This window comes from Equus caballus, chromosome 18 (assembly GCF_041296265.1).
Source record: "Equus caballus isolate H_3958 breed thoroughbred chromosome 18, TB-T2T, whole genome shotgun sequence".
In the NCBI taxonomy this organism is placed as follows: domain Eukaryota; kingdom Metazoa; phylum Chordata; class Mammalia; order Perissodactyla; family Equidae; genus Equus; species Equus caballus.
The window spans coordinates 6615345-6642972 of NC_091701.1; the positions used below are offsets into that span (position 1 = coordinate 6615345).

The following is a 27628-nucleotide window of genomic DNA, read 5'->3' on the forward strand; positions in this document are numbered from 1 at the left end:
GAAACCATCAACAAAACAAAAAGACAGCCTAACAATTGGGAAAAGATATTTGCAAACCACATATCAGATAAGGGGTTAATATCCAAAATATACAAAGAACTCATACAGCTCAACAACAAATAAACCAACAATACAATTAGAAAATGGGCAAAAGATCTGAACAGAGATTCCTCCAAAGAAGATATACAGGTGGCCGACAGGTATATGAAAAGATGCTCAACATCATTAGCTATCAGGGAAATGCAAATCAAAACTACAATGAGGTATCACCTCACTCCAGTCAGAATGGCTATAATTAACAAGACAGGGAACAACAAATGTTGGAGAGGGTGTGGAGAGAAGAGAACCCTTGTTCACTGCTGGTGGCAGTGCAAACTGGTGCAGCCACTATGGAAAGCAGTTTGGACTATCCTCAGAAAATTAAGGATAGATCTACCATATCATCCAGCTATTCCACTGCTGGGTATTTATCCAAAGAACTTGAAAACACAAAGGCATAAAGTTACTTGCACCCCTACGTTCATTGCAGCATTATCCACAATAGCCAAGAATTGGAAGCAACCTAGGTGCCCATCAAGGGACGAATGGATAAAGAAGATGTGGTATTTATACGCGATGGACTACTACTCAGCCATGAGAAATGATGAAATCCAGCCATTTGTGACAACATGGATGGCCTTGAGGGTATTATGCTGAGTGACATAAGTCAGAGGGAGAAAGTCAAATACCATATGATCTCACTCATAAGTAGAAGATTAAAACGACAGAAAAAAAAAAAAACACATAGCATTGGAGATTGGACTGGTGGTTACCATTGGGGAAGGGGGCAGGGGGAAGGGGAAGGGGTTATTAGGGTCACATGTGAGGGGATGCACTATAATTAGTGTTCGGGTGGTGAACATGATGTAATGTATCCAGAATTTGAAATATGATGTACATCCGAAAAAAATAAAAATTAAAAAAATAAATAAATAAAAAAAATAAAAATGAGAGTATGACTCAGTATGTTTTGCCAAAGGTAACAACAACAACAACAAAAAAAACCAAACAAGAGAACTCTACATTCTCCTTCAATTGCCCATTATCAATCCAATGCAGACCACTATATGATGAAATCAGCTTCAATTAAAACATAAGAGGCTGTAAATAAATATTTCAAAACAGTTTCTGGAATATTAGGGGGCAGAGAACACTAACATGGGCGATTGTCATGAGTTAAATGTATTCAACTGTCAACATCTTCAAGAAGAGACAATGATTTGCCAAAGGGTGGTTTAATTCTTCATTTCTGTGAATACAAATATAGAACCAATGTTCTTCCAAAACACTTTCAAACTATAAGAATCTGATTTGGTGGAGCAGTGGTCTTGGGGGAGGAAAAGGCATGAGGAACCAGGTGATGCTGCTTCATTGTGTTTTTCATTGTAGAAGCAATTATTGAGCTGCTACTGGATGCTCCTCTAGGTACTTGCTATGCAGCAATGAAGCAAAGTATTCATAGGGCTTGCCTGCCAGCATTCTGAGGTCTCTACTATCTTCTCAACTAATCAGAACAATTTCACTTATTTAATTATTATGGAGAATATAAAAAATCATGTATTAATTCTTTCACTAAGAAAAATGATTCAAGTATTCTTGACATTATTTAACTTTGAAAAATAAACTTTTTGGGTAAGTGAGACATTATAATCATAAATTTCTATGTTTCACTATTGAGATAATAAGTATCATCCTCCATGCTCAATAGCTTTATGTACTAAATATGCCAAAAGGTGATTTCCAGTCATTTCTTAATGTGAAAAGGATGTATACCTCCTCTTATGCCATGAGACACACTATATCTTCTCAAGTAGAAAAATCTACTGGCCAGCATCGGGAAAGCCATTCTCATAAGGCATTCACAAGCAGAAATATAAGTGACTATTCCACGGAGAAACTCTGTGGCCACTCAGCTACGAGGTTGCATTTTGCCACAGAGTACCAGTTTATGAAGTGTCAGAGCACAAAGTTAACGCACACTGCTTTGCCTTGCTGCATCACTGACCTCATCAAGTTTGACATGCTTCACTGAAAATAGGAATAATAATTCCCTACCAGCCTGGAGGCAGCATTTTTGGGGATGTCTTCAACTTTATGATTTATCAAGTCAGTGTAGTATTTTCGCCAAGGAGTTTTAAGTTGGGAGTAACTTCAATTTGTTTTGACACAAATAAAGCAGCTGGGCCAAAAAAATGGTTCATGAAAGACAGAAAAAAGTAAGAAGGAAGTACAGTCACACAAAAATGAGACTTGCTGGCCCACATCTTCACAAAATGTCCATGCTATACTTGCAACATACTTGGAAAGATGTAATGTCAGTTTGGGGGAGAAGGAGCCATTTTCCTTGCTGTTGCATACACATGAGCATGAGGATAAGGATTAGGATCATCATTCCTAATACATACATGGACATAGCTGATCCTCAAGTAGTAAACAATCAGTTCCTAGACTCTTCATTTTCATTCTGAAGATAAAGATGATGAGTATACTTATGTTAGTTGTTTTTCTACCAAGTTCCCACAGCCTGGGTGGAATACACACCCAGATCTCTTCAGTTCACTTTCAGTAATGGATGCTGGTTCTTGGATTTCTCCTGCCTCATATTCATATTGATGGGCACACTAGTAGAAAACAGCAAAGCAGAGGGGTGATACCTCTCAGAGTTTCAAAGATGAGACAACCACAAGCTTGCAGCATACATTTCAGAAGTTGTATGTTAGGAAGTTTCTCCTACTCTGTTAAAGAAATGTGGCCAGCGAGATAGCATGGATGCAAATGTCCCTAACTATCACGATGATAAAAGTCTAAAGTCAAAATATTGATTCTGGGAATCCAGCATGCATTGACTCATGTATCAGCACTTCAGCCTGTCCCATTTCAGGGACAGGGGCAGGACTAAGAGGTATATCCTCTTCTAAAATTCAACTTGTTCCTGGTACTCAGGATGCATTCATGAGCACAGCAACTATGCCGGCAATTACAACGCTGAATAGTGCTCTGCTTCGATTGAAAGATCCTTCCGTGCCTAAAGGTATCTAGACAGACATATCCAAATTAATATTTAAGTACTGCCACATTCAATCTATCCCAGTAAAGAAGTACACACCAGTGATATCTTTTTCTGCCTCACAAATATAAATATCCAGTGTCGCTAAATTTCTAAATGATAGGGAATGTAATTCTTCATTTTGGTTGATATACCTAAGTAGAAGTGTTTTTTTTTTTTTTTTTTTTGGAACCACTGGATTATACAAAATGGAAATATTGGGACTTCAGCTTTTTTGGCCACCTGACATTTCGAAACGGGCATATTGCTGAACGCTAAACAACAAAATTCAAACCAAGAGACTAAAATGACCTCCAACAGCAGTGTTGCCTCTTCAAGTCCATTAAGACATTCAATAAAGCAGGGTAACATCTGAGCTAGAACTTATTGGAGAGAAATATAACAGAGGCTTGTGCTCTCACTGCAGCTGACCTTGGCTCCAGCTCCCGCAAGATATCTTCTCCAGACCCATCGACATGCTCTTACAACTCATTGCATTGGTGATCAATTTGACTGAGAAGTCTGGAGATAAAAACTTGCCATGAAACACAGCTGCTTCTTTTCCCTTCTGACTTGTGCAAAGTTGATCACATATTCAGGCCATATGATAATTTCATAGCTACATGAAATTTGCATGAAAGGATAAAAAAATTATTCCATCTTTATATACACCTTTCAGCCAGAAAGATTCATAAGTACTGCCTGAAGATAAATTAAACTTTGGCATGGAATATAATTTATGAAAATTGCAAACTACTTGAATTGATTCCACCAAAAAAGATATTAAATCCTGATGACTAGCAAACTTCTTCAAGAGATAAAATGCGATGTTTAAATAGAAGTAAAACAGCAATATAAATTAAAAAAATATTTTTAAGAGTAAATCATATCACTTATGTAGGTTATTAATTATGTAAATGCCTTGTAATATAAAAATGCTTTTAATCACTTATATCTCAGCTTCTGCTGGATATGTAAAACATGACAGATGAGGAAAGAAATGTGATTCCTGCTGAGAAGAGAGACTATGACATGTTCTGTTACCTCTCTTCTTTTAGCTAGTGGGCTTTTAGTGACCACTTTCTTTCCTCAGAGGTAAAAATTACGCAAACTCAAATTTAAAGGCGCAGGGAAGAAACATCTATTGACTGCTGATGACATTCCATTACTAGCAGTAAAGCCATTTAGTGTAAGAGTTGGTAACACAAATAAGGAAAGAAAACTAAATCTGGGTTGACTGGCAAGTTTTGACACTTACTTATATCACTGTTCCAAGCATCTGAACTTCAAGTTTTAAATAAGAGCAGCCTCTTTGCTTTGATAATATTACAATATCCCTAACATCTTCAGCTCTATTTTGTACTTTAAAGCTTTACAAGTCCTGCTTAATCCACTTTCAAAAAACTCTTTCTAAATTATGGCTACAAAGGTGATCTTTCCTCACTGGATTAATGTGGCTAAATTCATTCCTGTCTCTCACACACACCCACAACACATGCAAATGCGAGCTGCATGAAAAGTAGTGACATTACACAATTGATCTTTCAATCCCTACCATTCAACAAGGCGTCTGACTTCTTTTAGGTGCTCAGTGACTATTTATGGAATTCATTAATTAATTAATGACTCAGTGAATGACATCTGAACTTTTCCAGTCTCCACTAGCAGCAGTGGCAGCCAGTTCAGATGCACAACTTGCCTAAAGGCTGATTCTGAGTGTCACAGAGGGAATGGCCATGGAGAAACATCTGCTCCAGGATCAGGGCTGCTTTTCTGTGCAAGTGTAAGGGAGCCACTAAGTGAAGTGATTTCAAGAAACATCAAAGAAGTCCCCAATTTACAAAACAATAATTCCTTACCCCACCATATTATTAATGACTGGAATCCCTTTGAGATAGTGTAACATATTTTATTTCACTCTTATCAATAGTTATCAGGAGCCAGGTATCACTAAGAAGAGTGAAGGATGGCCCATCGACTTATAGTTGACACCTACTAAGGTGTAAATAGCTAATATAGCCTTTTTCTAAGAATAGATTTTGATTATAAGGATGAAAAATAATAGAGGTCTCTGGACATCTGAAGATCATATGTACAAGGAGAAAATACACAAAAGGAGTCTGAGACCACTTCAAAATTTGCTAAAGTGTGGCATAATCTTTTATTGCTGTGGATAATGAAGTTAGAAAGGAAGAATTTGTAAAATTAAATTTATAATTATACACTTTATGACATATTTTAAAAATTTCCCAGGTCTAAAATAAAAAAAAAAAACCAATTTTCCTTAGGCCTGGTCACACAGTAGTATTGTAGGGATTTTACCACAAAGGGCACCTTAAGATGTCCCCTACCTACAAACAACTGGCTATTCAGCTGCAATCGGAAATGTCCCTCCTCCGAAGTCTCCTTGGTCATCCTTGGGAGGCTGTCCACCTGGAGCGAGGTCTCCTTCAGGTTCCTCTCAGCCCGGACGTAATGCCATTGGTTGTCATTCAGAAGAGATGGAGACTGGACTACAAGCTCTACAGGGCCATTGCCTACATCTATGGCAAAAGTGATCTCGGAAGGAGCTGAAACCAAAAAGGGAAACAGGAAGAAGGATGAAGGGAGTCATCAGTGCATTTAGGGCACAAGTGTATCCTGAATGAAGAGTATAAATGATTGCAAGTCAATAGTCAGGTAGAGAGGATTTCTGTTGAAATCCCTTCAGTACTAAAATTGTCATTAATAGTAACAACAACCAAATAGTAAATCTCAACTTCTTTTATTTGGCCCAATTGGTCCTCATCATAAGAATTCAGGAAATAGGACAGGGACAAGGGCCTTCAACGCTTATCTGATAAACATGCATCAGTGCCAAGGTTCTGGGTTTTTTGGATCTGTTCTGGCTTCAACTGTGTCCTCCTAGACGTTCACAGATATTAAGTTGGCTAGGCAGCTCCACCCTTGCAGGAAAAAGATCTACACCCTGGAAAGTCCAGTGATCGTCTTTTCTCCTCCATGTTATTTCGTTAATACATGTGATACAAGCATTCACACTAATACCATCACTTTAAAAAAAAGAAGGCTCAGAAAGTTTAAGTGCCTTGTCCAAAGAGACATTGTTGCAACTGGCATGCCTAGAATCAAACCTAAGCCTCCTGCCCCACACTGGGCTCCTTCCATTACTCTTTCTGCCCCTCTATAAGGATCTATAGAACATAGAAGCCAGCGGTAGTCAGTCAGGGGTAAGAATACCCAGGATGATGATGATGATGGTGGTAGTGGTGGTGGTAATGGTGGTAGTGGTGAAGGTAGTAATGATAGTGATGGTGTCAATGGTGGTGGTGGTGCTGATGGTGGTGGTGGTGATGATGGTGATGATGCTAGTAGTGATATGGTAGTGATGATGGTGGTGATGGTAATGTGGTAGTGGTGGTGACGGCAGTGGTGGTATAACCATTCAAAGAGAGACAGAAGTTGCAGTAGCAGAAACCCTGCCAGACACTGTACTAAGCACTGACTATGGATTCTCTCATTTTAGACTTCAAAACAACTCTATGAGAAAGGCGTCATTTTTATTCCCATTTCATGGATGACAAATTAAAGTTCAGAGAAGTATAAATAATTTGCTCAAAATTTCTGAGACCGCAAGCAGAATCCGACTCCAAAAGTAGAATTCTTCACCATTTTTCTCTATTAAGAAAAGAGAAAATTTCTATCTTTCATTATTATATTAGCGTGTTCTAAATCTGAAGGAAGTGGAGAGGTAAATTGTAAATTGAGGTTGAGGAGAAGACGGTCCCCTTCCAGTGACTGGAGCCTTCATATGCCAGATCTTCCCTTCCTCCTCAGCACCCTGGGCTAGGCACCTCGCCTTTACTCCCAAAACAGGGCATGAGTATTTTATTTGACATAGTCACCAACTGCCAGATCTGAATTATCAGCAATACCAAACGTCACTCAGGACCTTTCTTTTCCAGCCTTTAATCCCTAACACAAAGTCAGCTTCAATATAAGAAGCCCCTAATATGTGGAATTTCAAGTAACTCTGAGAGCTTAAATTGTTTTGCATTCTAGTGAATGTGAGCCCTGACTTTAAGGAGACACAATAGGTAGAGGCCTTAAAAATGGAATTTGAGAGCATGGACTCTGGGACCTAAGCAAGTTTTCTATCTAGTCACTCCTCAGTTTTCTCATTTGCAAAATGGGAATAAAAACAGTACCTACCATACGGTTGTTTACAAATTAATCTTGATGAAGTTCTCAGAACTGTGCCTGGTGCATAGGATATGCTCAGTAAGTCATAACTATTGTTATTATTAGCATATTAGTATGGTTCACCAAGCCAGGTAAATTGGCTTTGATTTATAAACCCATGCATTACAGGAAGCAGAACTGAAGGGGAAAAATTGGGTCCAATAATTAAAAAGTTGAATAAGAGTGAAGGCGGCCCTTTGAGCCTTTCCTTAGTTCTTATTCAAGTCACCGAGGCCACCTTGCAACCTTGCACATCTTGAGATCAAATAAACACTTACTGATAGAGACTGGGCCCTACATTTATTTCTCTCAACAGAACACAGGTAAAGATTGGTGAGAACTGGAGGGAAGGAAGGTTCAAGATTTTGCTAAAAGACTTCCTGTGCCGCCGGTCGGGTGGATATTAAGTTCCACTCAGACAGCACATCTTTGTGGGAAGCTCACTGCACCGCCGTCTGCTCACCACTCCCTGCCACCCCCACCTTCATGTTAGATTTCCTGTCTGTGCATCTCTCTGCTCCAACATTTATCACCCATCGTATAATGATCTGTTTATGGTCTGTCTCCCCAACCAGTCTGCAAATTCTCGATGAACACTTCATTTATTGGACACCAGCAGTTAGCACCCAGCCTTGTGTACAGGAAGCTCTCATTAAATTAAAGCTTCATTCACTAAAACATTGTTACACTGCACATACCAATGCAATTTTGTAATTTTCTTTAGAGTTTTTTTTTAGTTTTATACCAAGGTATTAGTTTCCTTGGAGAATCTTTTAAAATTTTTTTAAATTTTATTTAAGTCAGTATTAAAGACCCACTATATTCCACCCAGTCCTCCTAGAACTGGGGGAGAATCAGTGAAATGCAGTAATAATAGCTATTATTTGTTGAGTGCTTACCAATAGCAAAGCACTCTGCTAAAGATTCTTCATGAATCAATTCACTTAAGTCTCACTACAACATTATGAGACAGGTAATATTTTACAGATGAAGGAACTGCGCCGCAGATAGCTAATACGTTGTTCCAACCCAGATGGGACAGAGCCAGGATTTAACCCCAGGTGATGTACCTCCAGAGCTCACTGTTTACCTACTTTTCTTATGACTAAACCTCTAATCTCGAAACCTATGCAGTCTCCTTGGGCAGTCAAAACTAGAATATATAATACAGGTGCCCGGATACATTGAATGAAAAAAAATGTAAGTGCATGATACATCCAACAATGGCTAGTGACTTTGTGGACAGGACATGTGAGTCAAACGTAAGCTACCTCTCCCTTGCTGGAGGGATGGGTGTAACCCAATGATCCTGAATGGGAAGGCCAGAGGGTCTGTGGCAGCATTAGCTCTACCATGAATTTACCCTCTGGCCTCTTCTTCCACCACCTAATAAATACCTCCCCTCATTTTCTACTCTTATGGTTCAAGACAAAGCTGAGGAGTCTCTTTAGCTTTTTAGTGAGTTTTTACCAAGCCAGGCCCTGTGCTAGTCACTGAGAATGCAGAGATGAATGAAACAAAATGAGCTCACAGTGTACTTTTGAGAAGATTGACAAAGAGTGGGCATGTTAAGTGGAGGAAAATGCCATATGCGTAAGAAAGTGTCTACCAAGTATTCCCAGAAGACGAGAAGAAGCCTTCACTAAGGAAAGGCTCCTGTATAATATTGCTGACCTTGGCAGGAAGAATCGACCACTGTGCCCCATAGAGAATTCTCTGTAGGATCTACACAGCACTACTGCTTGCAGCACTCAGACGTGAGCTTCATGAAGACAAAACTGAGACCCCATTTCTGTGTTCTCACCCCTACTCCATGACAGGGTGCAAGAGATGTCAGTGACCATTTGTGGAATAGAGAAGAAGTTGCACAGCCTCAATGTAGTTATTGAACCTCTCTGACTTTCCATGTATTCATCTTTGAAATGAGAAATATGCACTAAATGAAATATTATTGAACTTTTTTGGAGACATGAACTCTTTGAGAATCTAATGGCAGCTGTGATTCCTATCTCCAAAAAAAAAGTATGTAGAGATTTCTATAAAATTTCAAGGAGTTTCTGAATGTCCTATGCCTCAAAACATGGGGAAAGATAATTCCATTTTCTTTTGAGTCCTAACATTATTTATTCTTGAGGCAGATTTGCAAAGCAGAGTAGGGGGTTGCTCTAATGAACAGAGAGGCCTGCTTAAAGCCAGGATTCTGAATCTTACTAGCTTTGTGACTCTGAGCACAGCACTTACCTTCTCTAGGCTCATGTTCCTCACCTGCATATTGGACTGTGAGTTAAACAATGAAAATTGTAGTACAATATCTTGATGATCATAGATAGGATTGTTTGAAAATAAAATGAAATAATGAATGTAAAGCATTTAGTACAGTGTCTAATTAGACTTTTTAACTTAACAATTTAGTGTAAAAGGAATTATTATTAGCATTCATTTTTACTATTCCTGAGGATCTGAGAATTGTATCTTTAAATTAGCATCTCATTTGGTAATATTCAGAACTCAAATCAATCTCTTTCTCTGTCTGTGCACATATATGTGTGCGTGTGTTTGTGTGTATATTATCTATACCTCCTTCACTTTTCCCATGGTCTTGAAGGTTAGCACAATCTGCCACCCCAAAATATGCCACTTTAGCATAAGGATTATTTTGAGCTAAAGACAATTGAGGAAAAGCTGAGATAAGGAAACTCCCTGTCCTCCTCCTATTTGTCTAAAAGCAGGATTCACATTTTCAAAGAAGTCCCTTCTCCTCTCTCTACCAAGAGAACAAAAGTTAATCACCTGAAGACAATGTAGATTCTATCAGCATGGAGATGGTACCAGAAGAATCTACATGACAAACTTTACTAAATAGTACTTATCTCAGCCCTTGGAAGCCTAAAACTTCCTTCTTTGTCCTATCATTCCTCCATAAATTTATTGTTCATTGTTGAAAATGCTATATAAGCTGGAGTTCTAAGCCACCTCTCTGAGTTCCTCATTTTTCTCTGGGTATCTCCCATGTGTACATGAGGTATACATGTTAATAAACTTCTGTTTGTTTTTCTCTTGTTAGTCTGTCATTTGCTACAGGGGTCTCAGTCAAGAATTCAGAAGTTTAGAGGGAAAGTTATTTTTTCTCCCTACAGGCTTTATGGAAAGTTAGCCTTCTTGCTGGGTGTAAGGGTAGGCCCTGGAAAAAGCAAGCTGCAATCTTTACTTTCCTGGCCAGAGCCATTGGTTCATAGGTGGTCAGATGTGCTGCATATCAGGAGGATTGCATGAACAGATGTCAAGGAAGTGATTTCCCACCAGCTGTAATGTAGCTCTCCCTTGAGAGAGCTAACCTTAGACCTAAGTAAATATTCAGAAGTCAGAGCAGAGAGAGAAATAAATTAAACTGATGACAACATTGTTAAACTACTGAATCCAACATGAAATAAAGTGTCCCACCAATTCTGAACTTAGTCACATGTCCCAGTACCAGTGAATTCCCATCCTTGCGTCTACCAGTTCAGATTGAGTTTTCTTTTAACTGCAGCCAAATACATCTGGTTGGTATAGGGGTGTCACGAATCCCATTTTGCATAAATAAGCACTGAAGGGGTGAAGAATTTGTTCACAATTAGACTTAGAAGAACAGAAATTTGTATCCACATTGAACTCTTTCCTCTACGCCATTTCCTTCTGTTCCCCCTCATCTGTTCCAAAATATCTATTTCTATCCTCGTAGCCATTGTGAGATAATTGTCAAAATAGCTAATTTTTTTCTAAGTCTCATTTGAAACACATCCACTAAGACTTGAGGACATAGTGAAATGTTTTGCTTTTCATAGAATACAGACTCATCTCAAGGCTAAAAAATTCAAATGTTGTAGTTGGAAGTGACCCAGAGGGAAATGGATTGAAAATTTCATGGAAACTTCTTGTTCCCATTCCAACAATTTGTATATATCAAACTTTGGAAGCTTCTGCTCAGATAGTTATAGAGAAACACTCCTTGGGGATGGGAGAGAAATTTACTCTGAGCCACCACATCTGTTTAAAGGCCATTTCCTTTCTAAGTAGCTGATGTGTAGAAATATCTTGCTATGAACCCTTTGGGGGAAAGTTTCATCTGCATAAAAGGCATAGGATGAGTGCAGCTATTAACAAGAAAGCAAGATCCCTCCCATTTGTTTTTGTTCCTTTTAAAAAATAATAATAAAACAAAATATTTTGGAAAATATGAGGCCTTGTATTTTAAAATTTTTTATATAAAACCTTCTTGTTTTGAAAAGTACATGTTCTCCAATCTGGTGAAATAGCATATACCAACCAATTACATCAATGTATTACAAATTTTCATCAAATTTAATATCACCTGCATTTAAAATATTTTTGTACAATTCAAAGGACAAAATATAGTACCAGGAAGTACAAACAAATTGGACATCAAAACGTAATTAACATCAAATCTTTGCTCATTACCTTGTGATAACATGTCATGACATTTGCTGCTGTTTTAATGAATCAAAAGACCTTGGGGCCTGGTTTTTATTAAATTTACAATAAGGTTATTATATCCATATTATGAAAATGTTGGCATCAACTCCAGGTTTTCAGAGCGCAGCCAAGTTAGGTATGAGGTATCTTATTTCACACTAAAGCCACAAGAGCTTCCTCCCATTAATAGTCTAAATCGTTGGAGTAAAAGGAGGTTAAGACTACCAATTAAAGAGATCTCTTTCCTTGTAGGTATTGCATTAACTGCAAAAGAAACACTTAGCTGCTTGGTGATATTCAGGATCCTTGTGCCTCCCACCAGCCCTTTTGTCTTCTTTTCTGCACTCTCAGATTGCCAAGTTTCCTTTGCCAAGACATTGCGTGTGCTTTCAAGAGTATTTCATGCAGCCACATCATTATTGTAATATGGTCAACTGCCTTAATCAAACTATAGAAAACATACCTTTAGTTACAGGTAAATGAGACACCTAATGACAAACAGGAGTCCTCATAGCCATGGGTATGACAAGGGTGAGACGGTGGGAACAGTCCAGCCTGTGCATAAGAACTAAGGGGTCCACTGAGTGCGGAGAACCAGAAGACTAGCAAAAGCAGCTAGCAGTAGATTTTTTTTTATTATTGCCACGTACCAACAATTGCAAACATCAGTGATAAAACATTCCTCCACTAAAAAAACTTTTGTTGGTCTAAGTTCCAACAAATGCTGATGTTAGTATGAATTTTTAATAACGTATATGTAAGCTTCAAATAGCGCATTTTATTACTTACCACATAATAAATATTATATTCAAGAGGGAAGTTAATATAGAGAGCTCCAGATGTATACCATTGGCTTCTAAACATGCACATTCAAATATACATATTTGTTTTTAAGAGTAAGAGCTCAAATTCTGATTTTTCACTTTTACAATTACTGTGCTATCACTGTTTAACTCAAATTTACCATTGAAATGCATGAATGTGTAGTAACACAGGGGTTGTAGACACAAATTGCACCCAAAGAGAGCTCAAGCAACTTCAAGCCCTTAGGAACTCTGTGATTTTTACCAAATAGAATAGTAATCTATGATGGATTTTTCTGGTGAAAATATTTTAGTGAATTTTTTTGATTGCAGAAATATTTGAAAATTGCTAGAATTGATCCTGAAAAGAAACCACAAGGACAGTATGGCAATTTGAATTTATTGTAAAATAGAATTTGGATGAATCTCTAACAGACTCATCCTTATATTTAAAACCTTCCTAAAATTTATATATCCATTGCTTAATGTGAAAAAATATTTTAAAATTAATAAAAAGCATCCTTTGATCAATATGAGAGTAGATGGACAAATCTGATTATATTCTCTTTTGAACACAAACATGCAAAGAAAATCAATTTTGATGAAATCATTGACAAATTTGCAGAAGTCTGGTGAACATGTATTTTAATGTTATTGCTTTTACCAGAACAAATCAATATGTAGGTATGTTTATTCTCTTTTTATAAAAAAATGAACTAATGTAATTAAAAAGTATTATATTATCTTTTCTTTTTTGTACTAGATTTTGTGTGTGTGTGTGTGAGGAAGATTGGCCCAGAGTTAGCATCTCTTGCCAATCTCCCTCTATTTTTTTCTTTTCTTGAGGAAGACTGTCCCTGAACCAACATCTGTGCTAATCTCCCTCTACATTTTTTTTTTTTTTTTAATGTAGGATGTCACCACAGCATAGTTTGATGAGTAGTGTATAGGTCCGCACCCAGGATCTGAACCCGCGAACCCCAGGCTACCAAAGCAGAATGCATGAATTTAATCACTACATCACTGGGCTGGCCCCTGTACTGGAGTATTTCTTTTTGCATGATTACATATAAAAGTTCAATAACAGAGTATTTCATCATCTGCATTTCTGTTTTTCATTCAACTTTGTGATTATTACTGAATATAACTTGTATATAGGAGATGGGATGTTGAAAAATGACCCACATCTTGGCATCAAACTCATTAGATACACCACTGTTCACGGTGAAGAGGTAGAGAAAACATGGGAATTCTTTTTGGTAGTCACACGCTCCTTGTGGTGGGAAGTAACTTAGGAAATTACTTTCGGAGCAAAAGTACAACAAAGAAGTAGAACCCAAATATGAATAAATGCATAATAATAACACTTTCGGCTTTCCATGGAATTTGTAATGGAAAAGTTGTGTGTGGAAGCTTAAAGTCACAAGTAAGAACTACTTGTAGATCAGATAAGGGACATTATCACAGGTATCTCTGGGAATTGGGGGAATGCTCTATTTTGAAGAGAGAATGATTAAATACTGATATGTAATAATAAAACAAAAACATTAGGAGGATCTAGAAATCATCACTGCTAATTTTACAGACATCCAGTGAGATTAATTGCATAGTACAAATATGCACTAGCTGTTGGTGGCAAAAATAAGGCTAAAACTTCTGTTGGGCAACTACATCAGTTTCATTAATGAGGACACTTACAGCTTATTTCAAGTCGGATGAAGTCTTTAATGCCAAGATTTTCCAGAAAAACTCCAGATAAAGCCGTGGTTTTAAAAAAGAAGGAAATATCAGCGCTGAATTCCGCGTGGAAGGTAGGAAAGTGGAGGTAAGAGGCTTCTGTATAAAATGAGACCGCATTCCAGAAGTGTCCTGCAAATGAGAAAATCCTTAAGCATAGTTCATCATTTTGGAATGAGGTATAGGAAAGCATTGGGCATGTGGGTAATTTTCAAGACTAGGGGAAGACTACAAGGAAAACGAACAAAAGAATAGAAACATCTTGTGCTTATGTAATGCAGAGAGAAAGCTCCTTTCCGTTTAATACTCACGGTCACCATAGCAACGCAAGGGACCAATTCTCCAAGCAGCTTCTGAGTTTGATCTGTTGGTATCAGTGATAACTATCTGAGTGACAGGCAAGTGGTCTTTGAAGGAAAGAAAGCCAGTATCATTTGTCCTGAAAAACATAAATTTAAGAGAAAAGGGAGAAAATGTGGATCATCTAGTGACTCTTTACCAAGACTCCTCTCTTCAAAAGTGATTTGGGTGGTTGCAGCAGGGTGGGGGTGGGGAGAGGGTTGACAGAAGGCCTTTCATCTCATAAGTATGTGTGAAAGGCTGGAATGCCAATTACAAAACTCATGGCCAGCTTCCCAAAACAAGTGGATTTTACATCTTCTCTAAGTGTTTCCAGAAACAGATAGTTTACACAGCTTGCTGCTGCCTGTTGTAGCTGAGAGCACCCCACCGCCCAGTGCTGTGCTGATGTCACATTAAACCTCTCCTCTCTTTCCAGAGAGATGGGCTATCTCAGTAACTAACTGGAAAGGGGCATCATAAATCCCACTTGAAATCACTCCAAGGGCTTGTTTCACCCACCTGCCAACAGGTTTTAATCAGCTTAGGGTGTTCCTTATCACCTTTTAACTCTAGGTAAAAACAAGTCTTTACAGTTACTGGTTGTTGCTTTTCATTTTGGTCCACCTTTTAAAGATCTTAGTAGACTCTGGCTTTGTCTTTGCTAATTACGTAAATAGGAAACTGACTAGTCACCCTTTCATAAGAAAGTTAAAAATGAATAGGGTTAAACTACTTGTTTTTCCCCTCTTTTTAAGTAGTGTTTCTGGACTTATGGTAAGGACCATACCATTTAAATGAGAGTAAAAAAATGTAGGTAAGAAACTGGCATTGAATGAATAACTCTTTTGAGCCAAAAATATATAAGTATATTTTTTACCACAGAATGCCACTCTGCAGTGGGTGCCAATATTGCCATTCACAAATGAAGAAACTGAGGCTCAGAGATATTAGATAACTTACCTAAGGTCACATGGCATTAAAGGTGGGGCCAAGTCACATTCTTGGTATCTATCCCACGCCTAAATTTACAAGGATGCGATAGATGTATATGTTAATCTCAGCTGAACTGAAACAATACAAAGCAGTCTAAGAACTGCCCACAAATGGGTTGGACTCTTCAACCACAAAGCCTCAGCCAAGCACAGGATGGATCATTTTGCCTGTACTTGGGAATTGGGTGACACAGCACCAGGCACCAATATTTATGGGAAAGTGTATGAAGCAGCAATTTGATAACAAGAACACAAAGGAGCAGATACATATTGACTCTCTTTCTCTGTAGCCACAAAGCAGTCAACAAATACTCAAAAACACCTAAAATCATTATGAAATTAAATATATCATTTACATATCATTACATACCATTTACAGCTCCTAGTTAACAGACAAGAAAAATAATATACCAAATTATTAATTGGGGAGGGACGGCAAGGACGAAATAGTGTGACAAACTGCTTTAAGGACATGACCTTAGAAGCACACAGATTTGTTCTGGACTCCCAGGTCCCAGTTCCTAGCTTGAGCACATCATTTCATTTCTGAGATTCCCCAGAGTTCTCAATGATAAAATTAAGATAAAGTCTACATCACAGAGTTATTGGGAGGATTAAATGAGATTATACAGTCACTTAGCATGGTGCCTGATCTATGGTAAATGTTCAAAAGTAGTGGTGATACTCATTTTAGTTCTCCTCTTTGTCCCTGAAACACTCCGTGGCCTCAGGCAAGTCAATTCATCTTTTTATGCACCGGCTATGATTCTGCATTGGAGATCTTATACTACACAGCACACTGTGGAAAATTAAATGTTAAGATTTGGCATCCAACTCAGGAGTTTTGGAGGAAAATATATCAATTCATCTTGGTTATAAATAAATCAGATATTCACCTGTACACATACCCCTATAGGTCTACTAACCAAAAATGTAAAGAAATGCACTATCCATTATTTAAAATTTCTAAAATTTGAGTGGCTGTACTTAGAGGCCATTCAAAGGACCTGGAATAAGACTTTTGTTTCTATTTGAAAAGCATATCTATCTATAAGTGATCCGTAGCCACAGAATAAAATTTGAGTTTTCACATTTCAAAAATCTGTTCAAGCAGACATTTCAAAGTAAGTTCCAAGTAGCAAAGTGAAATAGAGACCAAACCTAGATTCTCCCCTGAAGAAACTCTATATTGCTATAGGATTTTATTTCTTTCCATTTTAATTCTTATGGTGAAAATGGTAGATTCTGAAGCCTGTCCATGCTAACTACCGCCTCCCTCATACACCATGGCCTCTTGTCTACACCTATTTGAGGCCCTTGTGTCAAAGTATCGGAATATACAAATAACACTCTAAAAATAAAAATCCCTTCCAAATAACAGAGAAAAAACTTCATATTTAGTTTGATGATACAAGGCACATTACCAAAAATACTTTTTATCCAAAAACTTAAAAAAGGAGAAGCAACCTCTCTCCAAAGTCGTTTACTGCTATAGAAACAAACTCAGATGCCTACAGGGGCCAGGCAAGTAATAAAAATGAGTGAAACTAGCTTTATGTTAGATGATAAATGGAACCTGACACACAGCTTCAGTGTCAGAGAAAAAAGAGAGAGAGAGAAAGACTAGTAGAAAGTGGGTGTCTTGTCTAAAGAGGACAGTGACACCCATTAGTAACAGGTAATTACGCTATTCACAAATGTAAGACCAGGGGCAAGGCTGGAATATTAATGCAAAACTTCTTAATGTTTAAATCTTGGCAATGAATTTGAAATTCTTAAAGAAAAGAAAACGTGGTGAGAACCAACTCTGCACGGGTCAATCAAGCTCAGGTGATGGCTGTGTGTAGCCTCCAGGCACCCTAGGCGTCAGAGGGACTTTGCATATTTATTCATGCTCTTAGGGTCACATTCAGAATAAAATTGAATTTAATTTACTTCCTGAGTGATAGGTATGATTCAAACACTTCAAAACATTAATGGGTGGAACATTTTGGCAGTGGAGGGTAGTGGTGGATTTTAGGCATAAGAAAATGATGCAAATTATGGTGCTACCTATTGATAGGCAAGGAGTTTGCAGTTTTTTATTTGACTTTCCACACACAGATTTGTTTTTCTTTCTCTTTTGTTTGAACTTGTCTCCTCATGGGCAAGCACTTTACAGACTTTGTCTTCCTTTGGAATGATATGTGAGGCCCTTCATAAGGTTACAGGGTACTCCTGTACTTTATAAGTACAGAGGTGATAATTACGTTGTGGGAAAGCATTGCCACTCATATCAGACTGACATTGGCTGAATCCATGTGTCTCAACACACTAGCTGTATGATGTCAGTGAGGTCACTCTGGGCCTCAGTCTTCTTATCTCTTAAATGGGGATAATGATAGTAATTTTAGATTGTTGTATAAATCAAGGTAGATAATGTATGTAAAACAGTTGACAGTGACTATTGCATAGTAGAGACTCAATAGTTGAAATTTCCTGTCAAGACTGAAATAAAATTGTGAAATACAAAGAATGTGTAAAAGAAAAACCAGAAAGGGAGTCCCACTGTTGGCATGACTGCACAAGACAGCTAGAGATCCCAGCTTATGGAGGCTCTGAGGGCACAAGGAATAGACATGTGGTCCTCACGAAGTGCACACGATCTAATGATCAAACATTTGCATTAAGAAAAAGACTCAAATATTCTCAAGAGCTAAAGTATAGTTCAGAACTAGTCCTCTCAGTTTAACTATCTGAATCTCGGGATTGTTCCAAATTCAGAATTGCAGAACAGAGCAGGGGCCACTGATTTCTTAGTGCATCATTCGAGTTAAGTGTCGTGAAAAGTCACACGTTGTCATTTGTTTTCATCAACCAATTTTAGTTAGCTGTTGCTCTGTAAGCTTCTTTCAGTAGAATCATTTGGGTGACTGAGCCTATTAAGCGAGGATTTTTTTCTTCCTTTTTATATCCTTCTCATTTTCAGTCACACAAAAGTAACAAATAAAGCATTATGCATAAGGTAGACAAACCTGGAAAATTATCCAAGAACTCAATACCTCAGCTCCCTTTGAAGCCCTTCTGTGAATCTGAATGGATTAGTCCAAGAGACTGCACACCCTTCCCTTGAGTGAGTGACATGCTTCCCTCCATTTCCTGTGGCTGCGAGAGAGGAATGGCCAGGAAGGTGCCCACAAACAGCTCTGAAGTCTAAGGCACCGCACGGATGCTTGCCGATAATTCTATCTTAACTTTGGTTAAGGCAGTTATTTCCCTTTTGTCTTCCTTCTTAAGATGTCCAGATAAAAAAGACGTAGGGGATTAGATGAGAAGAAGCTCAAAATGAGCTTGAGGGTCACTCAGTTACCAACAAAAGCAAGTGTAAGCATTGACTGTGGTCACGTATACAAGTCCACACCAGGAGATCATATCTATCCAGCTGTGTCCCACACTGACCAGACCATATCTGGAGTCCTGCTTATAGCATAAAACAATGCGAGGAAAAACAAGAGAATTTTGGCATATTTTAAAATTTCAGAAACGATATTTCTTCTAAAACTCCTCTAGAAACCTGAAACTATGGGACTTTTCTTAAGCATTTGTGAGAAAAGAAAATCAGATCTTACTATATGAATCCAGCCAAAGTTTACCCAGTACCACTTTATAAATAAAAAATTAAAATGGTCCTCAAGACTTTATGGCTGTAAAATTGATTTAAAAAGAATACTACCACAGGGCCGGCCCGGTGGCACAGCGGTTAAGTTTGCACGTTCCACTTTGGCGGCCCAGGTTCGCTGGTTGGGATCCCAGGTGCACACCTACCTACCACTTAGCAAGCCATGCTGTGGCAGGTGTCCCACATATAAAGTAAAGGAGAATGAGCATGGATGTTAGCTCAGGGCCAGTCTTCCTCAGCAAAAAGAGGAGGATTGGCAGTAGATGTTAGCTCAGGGCTAATCTTCCTCAAAAAAAAAAAGAGTACTACCACAGATGTAGATTTTTGGAGGCATAATTTGATGAACATGCTTTGGATACGAGACAAAGAAACATTCAGGAGTGCCATGAAAGTTACCCTTCTAGATTGTACTCAGTAAAGATGTAGGATTCAGGAAGCAAGTAGAAGATTAAAAGTCAAAATTATTGGATTGTATAGCACAGATTTGCCATTCAATGCCACTTGGGTCCTGATGACTCTCAAATATATCTCTCTAATTTTCTGGAACAAATCAACTGTTTGTTGCCTCCAAACTCTCCAAATTTCACCAAAATCAAATCCAGTTCCTCTTCAAAAATGTCCCCAAATGTTCTAGGTCCTTCCTTCTTTCTCTGAACTTCTGTCATAATCTCATCTTTCCGTATAGTCCTTTCTGACATTTACTCACATATTGACTTGTGTGTGTAATTCTTGTATTTGCCATTGGAGAACAAGTAGACGTTTTGTAGACAATAATCTTGACATTAATCAGCAATATGGCAAGGATGTCTAAAACGTGGGACCGTCTATATACACCGTGATTCGCCTCCTCTCAGCTTGAGGAACCCTGTCTTTGTCCATGGCTAACACTTTATCCTGCATTTTTAATTACATTTTTTCTGCCTTCTCAAAGCACTTTCCTTTCAGGTAGGCACTCCTTTTATCCTGCACCTTCCACTTCTCCCTCTCTCCTGGCTGTTTCTGCTTGCTCCATTAGCAGCTTGAGGCTTCTTCAATCCTAACTCTCAACATAATTACTTCTCTTTCTCCTTTTTCTCTTCAGAGTCAAACTTATTCACAAAACTGTCTGCATTCTCTTTCTTATCTCATCCTCCTTCTCTCCTTTTTCCTCCTCAAACTACCAGATGAGTCTTGTCTCCTTTCACTCTACTGCAAATTCTCTCACTGAATTGCTAATATTCCTGGAAGAGTTAGACCCTAACTTATTCCACTTTGTTGCAGCATTTCACAATGTAGCCTTCTTTCCTGTTACAAATGCATGTGCATACATATACACACTCACACACACAAACATGTTATTTCATGAACATAGATTCATGAACTGTCTACTGCCTCCTGAACATCTCCCTTGGATGTCAATAGTCATCTCTAACTAACATGCCCAAATCTCCCTGACTTGTCACTTTTCCAGTGATCGGATTGCCTACTTGTCTGTGTTAATTCTGGCAATGACTTGGCCCTAGGCTCCCGGTTGCTGAGGCCCTACACACTCAGGTCTTCATTTCTCCTCTTTTCCTCATCTGCTCTCTCATTCCTGACCCAAAATTTCCACTAGTCTCACCTTTTTTGTGTCTCTCCATTCAACCGCCTTATCCTCATCCTCCTGGCCTCAGTTTATTTTGAGGCCCCAGAGACTCTGCCAGGGCCTTGGCAATGGTTAAACTGGCTCCACGCTGCTAATCTGTCTCCTCTCTTCCTACCTCTCACTCTTCTCCATACTACTCCCAGAACCATGTTTCATACTTTATTGCTTAAAACCTTTTAAGAAGTCTCTTTCTCTTACAGGTAGTGTCCAAATTCCAAAATATTTAACATAATATAGTGGACAATAAAATGCTATTTAAAACCACAATTATCTTTTACAGAGACAAGTTCTTTCTAACGAAAACAATCCATAAATTGGAGCCATTGCTCAAATTTGGGCTGCTATTCTTAGAAACTACTGATGGTCTTGGGGTTCAGCTGAGCACCTCACATTTTTGGAGCTGAGCACGGGAGCTGCCTCTTGCCTTTCTGTGGTCATGTGGGCATTAAAACAGTTTTGCTCATTATCTATTTAATCCTCAGGACAACTCTATGATGATGTTACGATCGTTATCTGCTTTGTACGGGAGAGAAAACTGAGGTTCAGAAAGGTGACAAAACTCTTCAGGCGCGTCACTTGCAAATGGAGAGGCAAGGATTTGAGCCTAGATTTGAACAGCAAAGCCTTTGCTGATGAAACCACTGTGCTCTGCTGTTCTCCAGGCCTAGTCTCATTGCTACAAAGAGCGGCTCTCTCATGAGCAGAAGCCGTTTCTCTCATTTAGTCTACGCATTCTCTGGCAGTGCTGGGATGACAGTGCCAGGCCCTGGGTCCTTGAGCTGTCCTCCTGCATCTCAGGCTGACCAGTCCCATTCTTTTCACAAGGGCTTTCTCCACACAAGATATAATTCCATTGATTAGGTTTCAGTTTACTAATTTGCAATCATTTTCCAGGCCCGCATTCCCTGAGATTACAATTGGGTCGCCTTGACAGGAGTTCTGAGAGTCCACAAACCCTTTTGTTACACATTTACAAGAAATCTTTTGGTTTCTTTCTATTGCAGGAAGACCCATCCGTTATTTGACGATTTTTACTGGTGAACTTTCAGAGGGCAGCCCCATTTTTTGAAGAGGGGCCTTCAGTGTTTTTTCCCTATTTCACCTAGAGTTTAATGGCTAAATGATATTTTTGACTTTTCTGACATGCTATTTAACTCTCATATCTATTTTATTGCATATATTTATGTATACTTTTCTTAGAAATTAGTTTAACTTTTATAAATCAATGTCACCTCTTAGTTTATTTAAGATACTGTAAAAATAGAGAATATAATAATAAAAATGATGACTAACAAATTTTGAGAACCAACTATATGGCACATCTGCTAGATGTACAAATTATTGCTAACCCAGCCAGTACTGCCCAGAGATAGATGTTTCTTGTTTAAAAAAAAAATAAAATAAATTAGAAACCTGAAGCTCAGAGAGGCTAAATGATTTAGGCTCCACAGTTAATAAGTGACAATTCCACGATTTGATCATCCCATTACACAATAAAATATCACTTACAGATAAATTACATTTTACATCCAGAAAATGAGGATGCTGCCAGCAAAAGTAGCTACAATTGTGTGTGTTCTAAGTGTGTTACATGTATTAGTTCATGATATTTTCACTTAAAACCTACAAGTCAGATTTGCAAAGGAGAGAGAACATTTCCCTGTGTGGCCATATTTGGACTCTAGCGAGTTCTGCATTTTCCTTGGGTAAAGCTGCCTCCTGAGGAAGAGGACCATTTCACCCCACAGAGTCAGGGGGGCCAGTTCTGATTCCTTATAGTCTGTAGAACCTCCTAAATGCCTTCAGCAATTTGGCCATATCTATCAAAATAGAAAAGTGGATAATTACACAATTCTAAGATAGGATTCCATTCAATAGAAATAATAATTTTAAAAGCAGAAAAAAGTATAAATCAAGACCAAAAATACACATTGCAGCATTTTTTATAATAGTGAAAAATCCTTTAGAAATAAAATGTTTATCATAAAGGAATAATAAAATAAGCTATGATATAATTATATTATAGAACACTTTGCAGCCATTGAAATGGACACAATGGATTCATTTTCGTGCTTATTTAATGATGCCAGGTAAAAGATCTCCAAGACTTATTTTATGTGGAAAGAGCAAGTTGCACAATATTTTTAATATGATCTCACATTTACTAAAAAATGAATGAACAGGGGCCAGCTCCATAGCCGAATGGTTAGGTTCACATGCTCCACTGCACCAGCCCAGGGTTTGGATCCTGGGTGCGGACATGGCACCGCTCGTCAGGCTATGTTGAGGCGGTGTCCCACATCCCACAACTAGAAGGACCTGCAACTAAGACATACAACTGTGTACAGAGGGGGTTTGGGGAGATAAAGCAGAAAAAAAAAAAAAAAAAGATTGGCAACAGTTGTTAGCCCAGGTGCCAATCTTTAAAAAATAAAAAAATAAGTAAAAGATAAAATGAATGAACATATCTTAATAAATATGATATATGCATAGAAAGTATGCATATGTATGTAGTATATGTGTATATCTGTAGTATACGTATGGAGAAGTACCCTACATACCCAACTATTATCTCTAGAAGCAAGATTTTATATATGGGGTCGAGGTAAGAGAATTCCAAGTGATGGTGATGGAGGAGCTTTTATTTTTTTATTTAAAGATTTATTTATATTTATTTAATATTTCTGAAATATTTAAAATTTTTACCATAAAGATAAAGTAGAACATATTTCTTCTGTAATAAAAACTCCCAAAAGTTAAAAAATCAAGAAAAATAATTCCTTTATGCATTATTAAATATAGACACATAAATTGGGTGGGTCAGAACTGACCATTGTAAGTGAATTTGCAGAGCAGACAAAAGAGCAGCTCATCCAAGTATTTTGGATCTTAGTAACAGCTACTGTTTAGGTGATTAACGCCATACACATAGTGATTAACAGGCGAATAGAAGCCAAATCTCAATGCATTTTTAAATAGAATTATAGTATTTTGATATACAGTAATAGTCCAAATCAAAATATTGTATACAATACTTTATACAAATGTAAACTCTTAATCTTGACATTGACTTTTGAGTTCTATCTATTTTTGATACTCATCATTTTGCAATTACTCAAATAATGCAACTTCACAGACAATTTTGAGATAATATATCTGCATAACTTGACGGATATCTGATGTAATAGAAGCCTCAGTTTACATCTTTAATTATTTCCTACAAGCATAAGACAGAATGTTTTACAGGTATGTTTTGTTTTCCAGAACTATAGGTCTTAAATTGCTTGGATTAGAGATTTTCCCAAGAGATAATAGGAGAAGGGCATCATTGTATAAAAAATAAATAAACCTCCTTAATGCTACTCTTGGCAAAATATCAACTATTTTATTCTGTCTAGAATTCCACAATTCTGTAATGATGTGGTACATCAGTCTTGAATTTTCAACCTCTAGTTGTAAGCTCTTTTTCCCCATTTTTGTATTGTCCCTTCTTCTCTTAAGTGTATGATGCCTTCTATTCTCTCCACTGGATATACCACAAAACATTGTCTAAAAACAATCTGAAACCTAGTCATGGGATCCTTAGTGTAAACAAGCCAGTACAGTTGCCCCAGCATACATACTTTAAGTGAAAATTTAATGGATAAAGCAGCAGACTATAATTAGCAAGTAGAGGGCATATTTGTTTAGCAAGAGAGAATGGGGAGAAAGGAAAAAAATTAGTCATTATTTCATTCATTCATTAATTCATTCAGGAGTTAATGCATAAAGGATCTACCACATGCCAAGCATACTTCTCTCCCACACAAAGTGCTGGCCCTGATTACATGGCTAGATGCATGTAGGAATTCAGGGACTGACTGAGTAAAAACCCAGATAAACCATTCATAATCTCTGCCTACTTGGGGCAAAGCCCTTCAAAAATTCAATAAGCAGTGAAATAGCTCATAAACAGGTTCACAAATAATACAATTCAACCAGCAGAGGTTGTACAATATTATTTTTTTAATAAGAGATAGAGTCTTAGTGTGTTCTGAGGCGACACTTGCCTTTCTCTCAGGATTCAGGATTCTAGCCCTGTTTTAGGATCCCGCCATATATGAAGCACTCTTACTGCACCAAGTCTGAGAATCTCAGAGGTGGAGGTTTTGAAGAAATCAAAGAAGGTCTGAGAGATCAAAGAATAACCTATATGAGGAAACAGCAAAACCCTAAACCCCTTGAATGTATCTAGCATCATCCTCCTAAAGGCAATTGTCTCATTAAATCTCATGGGAAAGGAATGAAAGGTCTTTGTGAAGACAAGGTCCTCAGACTGGATTAGACATGAATTTACTAATAAGAAAAGTTGAAGGCAAACATACAAAAAAATAACTTTGGAGCATAGTGATCACTTCAAACTTCTTTTTGATAGCCAGGATAAAATCAATCTGCAGCAAAAAGCTTAGGTTAAACTTTGGATAAATATTTCCTATGAGATTATAAAAGATGGGTAATAGCTAAGAGTGAAGTAAATATCAGTTAATCCCAGAATAACCATGACCTGACTGACCACAAGAGAGAGAGGTAAAAATATGTCCAACAGAAGTCATTCACCCATGGTTCATTCATGGATTCAGCACCATTTATTAAATAATTTCTTTGTGGCAGAGAAGTGGAATCAAGGGCTAAAGAGTGGTTTGAAACTCCAGGATTCCATCTACTTAAAAAAAAATCCCCTAAAAATATCCGGTTCTTTAAGAAAAAGAACAGTAGTTTCCCTTTCTGGATGATCAGATGACGGGAATTTAAACCTTACACCATTTTTGCTTCTTATTTTGTGCAATGTAGCTTTATACAGGGTGCATGAAGGGCAAGAGGCAAAGAACAGAGTTACCAAAAATCAAATAAAAATGTCTGCTCTTTCTTATGAAAAAATAGAAGAATGTTCTGCTGTTAAGCAAGAGGGCTACACTTTAGTTCTCCTGGTTGTTTGGAGGAGAAAATTCCTCATTCAGGCCAAGGGCCATCACCAAGAGGCACACTGTGAGCAATTCCCCTCCCTTCTCCAACTTGCGGCCCCAACCATCCTCTGTATCCTTCTACCCTCTACGCGAATGACTGTTTTTCCACCTCCCACACAGCCCACCACTCTCTTGTGCTATGTGCAGGGGCTGTAGGCTGGAGCTGTCACCAGAATTTTCTTTCTTCCTTTCAGCAGTCCAACAGTCTAAAGTAGCTGGGTCAGAAAACTCCTGGTTGGGAGGATTTCTACAGGATGAATCATTAAACTGAAGAGAAGTTCCTTTGCAAACAATCATTAGCTATGAAATTGTTATTCAATACAAGATTCTTCATTTCTTTTTTGTTCTTCCTGTTCAGTTCTTTCGGTGGGATGGATTCTCCTAAGTAGTCAGCTCACAGTACACCTGATTCAGATGTCTTGTCGTGGCTTCCCTTTAGTCTAAGAAGGAGCTGTGCTTTCGGTGTTCATTGAGATACTTCATTTTTCTCTCCACCCACCTCAGTATTTTGAGATGCCTCACTTTTACCCACTCCCAAAACATACACTAATTTTCTTCATTTACTTGGATCTCACTGAAATATATGACAGCAAGTTATTCACTTACAGAGATTTATTAAGACAGAATAAAGTATTATTAATTAGCAGAAGCTTGAAAGATGGCTCAGTTTGCCTGAACAGCCTGACTTAGCAGAAAGAAACAAATATACTGCCATGATGTGATTCGAGAGGCCCTGGGAGAGGACTCTCTGGCATCCTCATTGGCTGCCATGACTCGAAATCCCAATGTAGCAGTTCCTTTGAGATAGTCAGCAACAGCATCCTTGGATTCAGCTATAATCCCAACTCTGCTCCCTTAGTCAGCTGACCTTAACCAGTCACTTATCATCTCAGAGCCTCCATTTCCTTTTGTTAGGAAAGGAGATAGTAAAACCAACGTCAAGGGTTGTTGGGACGATGATATGAGATATAATATATAAAATACTAAGAACACTTCAGTATAAGATAGGTAACATTTTCAAGCAACAATATTATCTAGGAGTTGTAATATATTAAACTGCTATCCACAAGATGGTATACCAGCCCCAATAAGTTTTCTGATTAACTTTACCCAAGAGCAGAAACTTGAGAGAATTTCACAAGGTAAAGATATTTGAGGTTTCTTAGAAACACCCAGAACACCAGTGATACTAGAAGCGCCATGCAGTCTGAAACCAAAATTTGAAATGTGTGGAAAGCCAAAACCAAAGGGGGGATGACTTAAATTCAGTCAAAACAAAAGTGGGTCTAAAAGTGTTCTGTGCACGTTTTCATAATCAATACAGTGAAAAACAACCATTTGCCCTGAAAAACAAAGGAAAAGTAGATGTAATGGACATGGGAACTTAAAATTAAACTATTTTTACAAAAGTAACTTAGTGTAGGAGTGTAAGAGAGATTCTGACCTCAGAAGGGACAGTTTGAAGAGTTCCTCTGAGCACAGCGTAGACGGTAAAGTTAAGTCAAGATAGGAGGGGTTCAAACTTTAGTGTACTAATGAGTAGATCAAAGGAGGGAGAGGCTGAAGTCTGAGTAAAAGAGATGATCAGTGAAAGTCCTTGGAAAGAGGATGTAGAGGCACTTCAACATGATGGTCTCATTTTCCACATTTAAGTGATGTGATGCCATTCTCC

The 27628-nt window shown here is 38.0% G+C and overlaps 1 protein-coding gene across 2 annotated transcripts in view; it reads right to left on the bottom strand.

Annotated features, from left to right (window-relative positions):
- The window catches only part of CNTNAP5 (contactin associated protein family member 5), a 775716-nt gene that overhangs the window by 118197 nt on the left and 629891 nt on the right, over positions 1-27628 (bottom strand). The window contains exons 15-17 of one of the 2 annotated variants that reach the window (XM_014732391.3): positions 14649-14776; positions 14299-14469; positions 5437-5655 (exon numbers count right to left, since the gene is read on the bottom strand). In XM_014732391.3, coding sequence (XP_014587877.2) covers positions 5437-5655; positions 14299-14469; positions 14649-14776 — 518 coding nt within the window. The remainder of the gene's footprint in view (positions 1-5436; positions 5656-14298; positions 14470-14648; positions 14777-27628) is intronic. The other variant, XM_070241766.1, reaches the window with a different exon arrangement.